General features: G+C 32.2%; 1 protein-coding gene across 1 annotated transcript; it reads left to right on the plus strand.

Moving 5' to 3' along the window:
- Window positions 1-3,292: 3,292 nt before the first annotated feature.
- LOC118071748 (uncharacterized) lies at window positions 3,293-6,677 on the plus strand. The gene is made up of 4 exons (XM_035091094.1): window positions 3,293-3,654; window positions 4,940-5,214; window positions 5,465-5,681; window positions 6,152-6,677. The coding sequence occupies exons 1-4, from the start codon at window positions 3,410-3,412 to the stop codon at window positions 6,276-6,278; spliced, it is 864 nt and encodes a 287-aa protein (XP_034946985.1). The 5' UTR covers window positions 3,293-3,409; the 3' UTR covers window positions 6,279-6,677.
- Window positions 6,678-10,588: the final 3,911 nt, after the last annotated feature.

The following is a 10,588-nucleotide window of genomic DNA, read 5'->3' on the forward strand; positions in this document are numbered from 1 at the left end:
GAATGGAGGACGTGAGAAGCAGTGAAGAAGAGAACTAGGGTTTTCGGTTGGACAGCGAGAGACGTCTTCACAAATATGTCGAGATACAAGCTCAATATGTGCAGACGGTCTACGTTGGCATGACCGTAGATCCCGGTGTAGAATACAGAAGGGGGTGTAAGAGAGGTAGGGTGAAGCATCAGGGGGAGAAGGAGAGGGTTGACGCCACTAGCCTGTAACTCTATGCCTCTCCAAGCTTCGATCAATAGAGACGGCACTACATTGGGTGGCATGCAGCTGACTAAAATCAGCTACGAGTAGGGTTGACTCGGAGGGTGTGATCGTTTACGACTTCTCAACTGGAAGAATCAACTCCTAAGTGAACATTTATTTGCTTTCATTCATTTTATATTTATTTTCTCTACCCTTATTCAACTAATCCGCTAATGTACCTCTTTATTATTCATGTGAATCCTTTGATACATCTTTTTTCCAGAAATAATCGGTTTTTTCTCTATTGAAACTTTGTGAATGTGTATCGTGAAAACGATTAGTTTTCAAGAAAAACTTCTTATCACATTTTTTTTCAATCAAATATTTTTTTCTCTACACAAATAAGATTCAACACTTTTTCAAGCATATATTTTAAAACTTTTTCTATATTTATTTAAACAAATAATTAATATTTTATTTTAAACAATATAAATTAATTATAAATTCTCTTAAAAGGCTTAAGATATTAAGAATAACTGACAGCATTCTAGAGAAAAAAAATGAAATAATTAAAAAGAAAGCATTAGAAAAATAATAATTAAATAAAAAAGGATATTAAATAAATAAAGAATTTCGAGAGCATTAAAGTTAATTAAAACCAAAATCTTCCTTAGTTGTCAGAATATTTCAAGATAAATAGTTAATGAAGGAACGCATCAAGGTGATTACTAAGAGCTTGGTATGCACCCAGGATAGCAGCAAGGGAGCTTGTTGATGAGTATAAGCATCAAGGTGTCTTAAAGGGGTTGAGAAGGTTGAAGCAGACATCACTTGGGACTTAAGAAGTAGCAGTATAGTGTCCTAGGAATTTACTCGTGCCATCTTTAGCAACAGCAGTAGCAGGAAAAGCCCAAGGGCATGGCGAGTATAATTGGACGAAGGCGCTTGTAATTGCTTTGTTAAGTAATTAGTCGGTCCGTTCGGCACGAGCCGCGCTAATTCCGGCAATTTGATTTTAAAGCTTGCCGCTGGTTATGCTTTATAATTATAGTTTTGCATGTGGGAATAGTAAAAGATGCAGTCAACTAAAGCTAATGTTCATGCATACTAATGCTAATAAATCGAATTTAGCGCAAGCTCATTTTTTGGATACTGTATTGTTGATGGTGAGATTCAAATGAGGTTAAACTGTTAAAATCACATTTAATGGAACCAAAGAGCGTGCCAAGTAAACATTCAATAGATTCAATTCATTATCTATTCATTAAATAAATCTTGGAAATGGAATTGGTGAAAACAAGTTCTAATAATATATGCAATATAGAGCATTGATTTTGTTCCATTTTGTGAAATAGACCTTCCAGAATAACACTTTGGTTTAATAGGATATATTGTGCCAGCTAAAATTGGTGGTATGATAGAACCAGTATATTTTACTTCATCATTTCTTGAAGTGAAATCATCATTTTGGATGAAGAAAAAATAAAAATTAATACAAATCCACTGACTTATTTTATCAACTGCTATACATATGTGCTATTGTTGGTCAATGATACGTGTGGAAGGTAATCCGGCAGAAAGGAAAATCTGAATGAGGTTTTTTAGATACCTCCAGAGGGTGAATGCGAATGTTCTAATGGCTTTGTTGCTAGGACACTTGTGAAAAATCACAACTCGTGGCCCATTTTCTACACACAGAATGTGCAGCAAGCTGCTTCGGATAGGATTACGTATAGTCAGTAGTAGTTGGATCGATCTAAGTCACGTGCGCGGTGTTGCGCTGCGGTTGCGATTCACCAGCTCGCCTAGCAACAGCGTGTGGTCGCTTTAATCTTCAAACACTTCGATGAAATTCGCCCGTCTACCATAATCTTAGATTTATGATGCAACATTTACATTTAGTACGTGAAAGAGTTGTAATTATCTGCCAAAGAAGTTTATTTATTTATCATTAATTAATGTTTCAATTTATCAACAAAACTCGTTGCTCTTTCCTGTAAGTTTGGTCCAATTTAGTTTGTCGCTGTTAATATTCCAAGAATAACTGGTTATTTTCAATTTCAAATTGATGTTGATACTTGATGAAATCAGTTTACTCATCATGATATGAAATTTACGAGCCAATGTTCGGAACAGAGTAATTAATTTTTGTGAGTTAAAAATTAATAAAGTTCTCTCATGCTTCTCTGCTTATTAAAGCTATTAATCTTTAATGATTTGACGATGATTTATGGGTATTGCAACGTTGGATCAATGCAAACGACGGTATTGGAGGGTACAAAACATTTTTTAGACAATAGTTACATATATAATGAGTTTAAAAATACTTGATCGACCGTGACACCTAAAATAGATGCTGGACCTTTACTTAGACTTCCAGCTGATGGCAATTTATAGACCCAAGTATTGCCTCATCAAATCATCCAATTAGGCACCCACATTCCATTGTTTGTCTCACAAAGCAAAAAGTGTACGCTTGATTAACCACCTACTAGCTTTATTTTAGGCTTTCCATTATCATCAAAGATACACTAAATTTTATAAATAAAAAAAAACTAGCAATTATTAAACATGAAAAAAACTTCCAAGTTATTTTTAATTCCTAAACTTGATGTAATGATGATTAAATAAATGGAACATCAATGAGAACATGATTTCTTTGAAATCAATAAATACCAGAAAAGGTTCCTGTAAAAAAAGTAGAATTCAAAATATTTCATGCTGGCATATACCATAGATTTTTCAGTTCAATTTGAATTTTATCCTAGTATCATCACTCACTATAAATCTCTAGGATTGACAAAAGCTATAGTAAATGTTACTTTATTGGATTGTTGGAAAAATATTTGGTTTCTCTTATCACTTGCCAATGATTTTTTAGATAAAAATCCTGATGATATATTGATTGGATTATATAAGATATTCTATCATCACGAAGATCATGCATGAGTTGGTCAATTGATGCTTCAATTGAAAGGCAAAAAAGGGTCTCACATCATGAGTTTTTGCCTTCATGCATCGAAACGCAGATGGTAGAAGAGCATGATTAGCTTATATGAAGAGTATAAAAGGCAAGTCAGTTGAAACTAAGCGCGTTCAGTGTACCAAGACGTGATCTGTCTTGCGATCGAACGTCCTCGATAGCGTAATATTCGTTTACAAATCCCATTTTAGGTCCTTGGTAGAGCCCCTTCTTCTTTCTTATTGGTATAAAAAGATGTCGCAACCGGAACAAGCTGGCAGTGTGATCTACGACAAGGATATGTCAACTTCGAAGAATAGCTCATCATTGCGGCTGAATCAAGAGGGCGCGGTGAGCCAAGAAAGAGATTGGATGGATCACGATACGGATTCTGAAATCAGTGAAAATGACTTCCTCACTAAAGGTGCCTTTCTACTTACACCTAGCCATGAACTCACAGTGGAAAAAGCTGCTACCATTTGTGACAAAATGAACTTCCGGTAAGAGTATAATTACAATACTAAAAAAATATGTTGCTTTGTTGTTTTCCATCTTTCTTGTGATATTGTTTCCTATTACGCTTTCTAACATTCAAATATATTATATTTTTAGAGTTATTTATTTGTCTGAATAAATGAAAACATGATAAAAGATTCAGAGTAAAGTACTCATAAAAAACTTTAGATGTCTTTCTTATTAATTAAATAATTATTAACAGTTTTAACTACTTTCATAATTGCAGCTAAAACATTTCTGCAAAGTCTCGTGCACTGACAATAAATCTGAAAGCTTAAGTGCAATTTAAAGTTACACATGTTTTATGACACTTGATCTTAGTTGATATGTCATATGGATTTCGAGAATCCTCTTAAATGCTAGGCAATTCCGAGCCATTTTGTTCTGAGAATCCAGGGATTCTGATCGCACGAGTGATTGACGTGATCACTCGGTCGATTTGCGGGATCATCTTCAGGTCGTTCCGCTTGCTTCTCCTCTTCCTCTTCAATCTTACACAATTTCAACGTCGTTCATTCGTTTGCTCGTTCAATGGCAAAGCTATACCTTGAGTCTGAGCACGATAAGTACGACGACCATTCGTAAGAAAACGAACTTCCGGTGAATCCTGAGCTCTTCAAATTCCCCTCCTGACTGCTCTTCATTCTCTCTAGAACCAAGCCTAAATTATTCCACCTTCTTCCTTCTCCTGCGCCACTCCTGCTGCCACTTTCCATCTCCACTGCCTACATTTATGCTTTCATTCTTCTTCTCTTTAAGATCTTCCAGTCTAATAATGTGTGTTCTTCAATCCTCTTTAAAACTTGTAACAAACCACCTTGATTACATGTTACTTCTGATACTATCACTGTCCAATTAAAAAAAATTTTTTTTTTATCAAACCAAATTTATATTTACAGTTAATTCAATAAATAATCTGTTGGATTAAAAAAAATTCACATCCCAACATTTTTTCATCGAATTTATATAAATTAATTTCTTTCAATAATTGAATTGAATTCCCACAAAAATTCAGAATAAATTTTTTTACATAATTTCTGCATTTTCGTTCTCATCCTTCAACATATTTACTTATTCCTCGCTCCCCTCGACCCCTTTTCCATCAACTAATAAATGCATGTTCTCAAGACCACTTGAAGCCTGATAAGGACTTACTCATGCTGATAGGACATGAAGCTGTTCCACTTTCCGCCCAATTCAAGAGGATTAGGGTGCTGAAGCGAAAGCTCGCACTTACTAGGGTCATCTTAAAACTTTTCTCTGTTTCAGAGGAGCTTTCTCTTTAACCAAGACAGCGACTGGCATTCTCTTCAAGTTCAGTAACATCGAGGACTTTCAAGCGGTTTACAAGAAGGGTTTTCATAAAGTAACTGGTGCCAGATTCTACAAGAAAGTAGCCATTCCTTGTCGACCTGCGAAGATTTTTACTGTTTATGTCCTGGATGTTCCTGAAGAACTTCCTGAAGACGACATCAGGCACGCTCTCTACAAGTACCGTTCTATTGTTGAAGTCACTAGACTTCCACTCAACACTGCAACTGTTTGTAAGTCATTTCAAGTTTATATGAAAATTTTTCTCAATGTATCTACACAAAGAATAAAAATATTTAGAATTGTTTTGTATCATATTGCTTTTCTTTTATCAAGTGCAGTGATAGTCATAGATTCAGCTCCAAAATTTTATTACAATAAATGGATGAATGTTGTTATTTTTGATAGTATTTTATAATTCAATTGAACAACTCACATGGACAATTATAATTATATTAATAAGTTTGTACATTGTTGTTACAGTAAAAGCTATCAACGACAAACTCAAAAGTGAAACTCAAAATAGCAACGAACCTCCAGTAATTTATACGGGACCGCCAGTTATTAGGGTAACTCTAGCTAATGTTGAAGAAACTTCTATGCTTCTAAGTCGTGGTCTTGATTTCTATGGTGCTACTTATTTCCCAACTGAAACTCCACATCCCATCAGCCCGAATTTGACCAAATATAAAAACAACAGGTGGGTTAGACTAATTAAATATCAAGGTTCTAATAAACATCAACAACCAAGAGGTTATCTTGTACTAAAAATAATCTTGGTGCTTCAAGCAAAATTGAAATGTCTCTAGTAATAGAAAAAAATTATACAACTCTGCTTTTAAATTAATCCTATTTTTTAAAGAATTAATATTATTTTTTAGAATGATATTTTTTGTTATCAATTGAAGATATTCCAAGTTCATCTAAAATGCCAAGAGAATTTTTCGTATTACTTCTTTTCATTGGAAATAGATTGCAAATTTTTTTTTCCATTTTAATAGTTGGAATACTGACAAATAAACTATCGAAGTAGTTTTTTTTTACAAATTACATTTTTCCAATAAAATAAGCATTTGAAAATACCACAATTTCATAGTTCAATTTAGTGAAGCTTATTTTTTTTTTATTATTTCTGATATTCCGATAATCAAATTTCCATTTCCTTGACAGGTGGTTGGAATTGGCGGCTTTGGGTGCTGGCCAACGTGTCCGAGATTTACTTCCAGTCTTCGATAATGCCGGATTTACGAAATTGCCACCACCAGCGTGTCGGGTGATCAAACCACAGAGAAATTGACATCACATGCTTTTTCTTTACACTTGACTACCAAACCTTTTTCTGTATAGCTATATCTATCTTCTGACTTGATAGCGTTGGAGACGCATAATGCGAGACAAGGCAACAATTTGTGGAAACGAATAAGAGAGAAAGAGACAATTAAGGTTGATCGTTCATTTTCTCTACCATCTTATCGATCCATGCCCAAGAGAAACTAGAGAGTCGTTTAACTGTTCTTGACAAGTGGCAAATAATTAGCTATAGTTCCACTTATTCTTATTCTTCATCCACTCTTTCTTCAATGATCTTTTTTTTCTTCCTCTTCTTCATCTCCTCTTTATCCTCCTCTTCAATACCTTTTTTTTTCTCAATGATCAACAATATGAAAGTATATCGATCAATGAATATTTATAAACTTCATTTGCAACTTATTAATTTGCCAAATTAACCGTAAATTTTGGTGATTAATTAAATTATAATTTACTAAAAATGGTGTTAAAAATATTTTTACCTTCATTTAAACTAGAAAATTATTATCAATCACTGTTTGATGTTTTTTTTGTGATTTTTGTTAATTAATTAAATATATTAAAGTTTTATAATTTTATAATATTGTTGAAAATTAAAATAAAAAATAAATTATTATATTATTAATTATAATGATGATAATGGTGTTCAATAAAAACATTTTGTAAGCAATATTTATTCAAGTAAAAATAAAAATGAAAATTTTCTTGAATTTTCTCGAGAGCTGGTAGTAATTAGTAGTTAGCTAGCCGCCACCTTTGCCAACAGTAACAGGGGTTCTGTAAGTGCTTATCGTTCTCTTGGCAATACTACTAACGATACATTCGCAAACTCACGTTTATCGTTACTTGCCTGCTATTTCCGGTATGATGTTGGCAAGGAAAGAGAAGGGGGATGAGTTTGGCGTGCAAAAGAGGTAGAAAGCAACCTTCTTAACAACTCTTGCAATCGTAACTATTATTTCACTATTGCATCTTTTTCTTATATTTTCTCCTTTATATACTTTTCTCTAGTTATTTATTTTTTTCTCTTTCTACAATAATTCACAACAATTATTTACTTTTCCAAGGGCAATGTGAATAATCACTACACTACAATTCCGTGAAAAATTTCAAATATCATAGTAGTTAGTTCAATGAAATGAAATTTTTTATATTCCATGCATTATTAACAAAACAGTTACTGAGGTAATTCAATCAAAAATTTTTTAGCAGAATGTTAACAAGATTGATAAAAAATTATTTATCTTCAAACAGATTAAAAAAAAAAATTACGAGATATTTTATCGCTTAAATTCCATTTGATCATAACAATTTGTAGAATAGCTTTTAAAAAATTAATTAAACGAATATCAAATGATAAAAAAATACAAGTATACTGAGTATAATTGAAAATGTTTCCAATGTAAACAACTGAATAGATCGAGAAAAATTTATTTTTTCATTTTTAATTGTCAAAAATTATTGAAACAACAAGAATTGTATAACCAAGTGAATTCCATTTATCATAAATCAGTTGAAATATAAACTCATTTCCAAGTTTAACAAATGTTCCCTCAAAAAATAAAAAATCGATGCAACGTCGAAAGACATAAAAGATAATGCTGATAAAAAATGTATATAGAGCACGTGTTAAGCATGTTGGCAGCACTCATGAGTTCTTTAGGGATACGAGAGGATTGACGTACCAGGTTGGGATGACGGAAGAACAAGGGAGAGTTGAGTTAAAAGAAGTAAAACATAGTATGTATGAAGTTATGTGAGATCTGAATATTCCAAGCGTGCCTGGTAAGCGTCTCTCAAGTATTCTCACTTTGAAGCTTGCGTTCCTAATCGCAACTGAGTCATCTATATTATCACGGATGAGAAATACTTTACTTTATTCAACCTGTCCTTCATTCCTCTATACAATCTACACCTCACTTTCATAGTAATTCGTGACATATATTGCTAGAATGGTACAATAAACATTAATTAATATGTATAGATGTCTAAATACATGCTTTGTGCATCTTATTCAGGTAAAAATTATCTAGAATGTCAATATGATTTTCTTTTTATTAAAAACTGATATTAAAAAAAATATTACATCATTTTTAAATTAAAAAAAAAAAAGCTTTAATTATTTAGATAATCAGGTTGGAGCAAAAAAGAAATGCTAAAAAATCATTAAGGCCAAATAAGGCTTGACAACCTGATATGACCTTCATGATCAATTAAATAAGTCTACTGATCAGGGTCAGATGACTCCAATCAGTAGACTGTGGTAACACATATATTTTTTATCTGGCAAATTCAATCTCTGTTGCAGAAATTTAAAGATTTAAGAAAGCAAAGAATTCTTACGGAAATTTATCGGTTTTATAAATTTTCATGTCGGGGATTCGAACTCACGACCACTAGCATGTACACTCTGAGGAATGGTACGTTCACCCACTTGTCTATCTAAACGATTGATAAATTAGTACGAAAATATATTGATAAGCTAAACAAGAGGTAAAACTGAACCAACAATTTAGAATATTGTATGAGTCATCCTAAAAGAAATGTAAAATAGACTACCTGTTAATGTAAACAAAGTGAGTCTCGTAAAGATAAACACGATTGGAAGATGTAAATAACAATATTATCAAAAGTATATGCATACATACATTTATATATACTTTCAAATTCTACCAAGTAATGAAGTTTCTATTAAATAAAATTCGTATTCATTGTTGCATAAAATTGATGAATAATGAAATTAAACTGTTATTAAATAATAATTATTTCATTCCTATAATTTTATACTCATCGTTTTTATTTTTTTTTTTAAATCAATTTCGAGGTTCAATTATTTATTAATGAAAAAAAATTGAAATTTTGATTTCTTCAACTTTTATTGATTTCTATTGACATCCTTGCCAATTATTATACGCAATACTTGCCAATGATTACACATTTAAATGATTTAATCTCTAAAATTTGACTGGTAATCCAATTAAAACCTCTCATTAAAATTTAAATAGTAGTTATAATTGAAAAGTTGATAAAAATAATTTTTAATCAATAGCTAATAATTCATTATTAAAATTTCACTGTCTTTAATGACTATAATTCAACGATGAACGACGTATTTATTTAAAAAAGTAAAAGGTTTTTGTTACAGTCTGATTTAAGTTAAATTTTAGATGAGCTTTTTTTATAAAGATATATAACAGAATAACTAAAATGCCATTTTTTTGAATTATTACGACTTATGGTCTTTTATTTCAGCTAGATATTATCCATCACAACGGTTGGCCTGAAGTTAACCTAAAATTTTTATCAGCTTCGAATTATTAGGAGTGTCAAGGGGTACTGGACTATCACGGGAATTGCATGATGAATCGTGCGATGTATCTAGGTTATCCGTGGCAACCGGCACGGAATAGATGGAGGGTACGTGACGGATGAACGGGAAACCGATGCAAAAGGACGTAGGGAAGCAGACAGAGATGGAGGTAGTGAGATAGGAACAGAGGGTTGAGTTTAGTGGCAAGTGCAAAGAGACTAAACCACCCTCAGAGAGAGGTATTACCCACAGAGCATGTGTACATCTATATAGTCGAGACTTTGATACCCATACATATTTATGTTTAGCTGAGCTATCTGGACAATATATATTACGGATTATTCTCACAATAAGTTGCAGACTATCCAAGTATTACAAGTCTCCAAGAATTGCACATTTTGTGCAGACATGTTTTAATTAAAATTTATTCTAAAGTTTGTCAAAACAACTTTATCAAATACACTTCCGGCGTAATTAAAAAACTCATCTTTTCATTGATTACACTACAAATCTACATGCTTACTGAAATATTATAATATGTTGATGGTGATCAACATTGAACATACTTAGGTATTTAATTAGTAAACACTTTAAACATTCTATTAATATGCACTTGAATTTTCCCGGATATGTAGTGTATTTCCGGGTAGCAATTTAAATCCGGTTCTGAACATGGTAGTCACTTTTTAAACACGCTCAAGTGAATTAAAAGTGACTACAATGCTATTCAAATGGGTGACGTCATTTAAAGCAGTTTAAGTACATGGAAATAAAATACTTCCAAATTTAAAATTCGTAGTATAATTGGTAGAGAAAAAGGTAGAATTATGAATCATTTTTAGTTTTTACTAAATCATATAATACTCAATTGAATTATCACCAATCATTACTTCTTGAAGTTTCTGTCCATTGCCAAGAATTTATTTCCCAATATATTTGAGAGTTAGCTGATGGAAAACGCAATGTGTTCATTAAATTTACGAATGGAC

The sequence above is a fragment of the Chelonus insularis genome, unplaced genomic scaffold (assembly GCF_013357705.1).
Source record: "Chelonus insularis isolate UGA/USDA-ARS -01 unplaced genomic scaffold, ASM1335770v1 contig_88_pilon, whole genome shotgun sequence".
Lineage (NCBI taxonomy): Eukaryota > Metazoa > Arthropoda > Insecta > Hymenoptera > Braconidae > Chelonus > Chelonus insularis.

What these genes read in the sequence shown, in the direction of transcription:
- LOC118071748 (XM_035091094.1), top strand. Translation starts at nt 3,410, where the DNA reads ATGTCGCAACCGGAACAAGCTGGCAGTGTGATCTACGACAAGGATATG. An exon ending in TGTGACAAAATGAACTTCCG is followed by an intron (nt 3,655 to 4,939) that starts GTAAGAGTATAA and finishes TCTCTGTTTCAG; the next exon opens with AGGAGCTTTCTCTTTAACCA. An exon ending in ACCAAATATAAAAACAACAG is followed by an intron (nt 5,682 to 6,151) that starts GTGGGTTAGACT and finishes TTTCCTTGACAG; the next exon opens with GTGGTTGGAATTGGCGGCTT.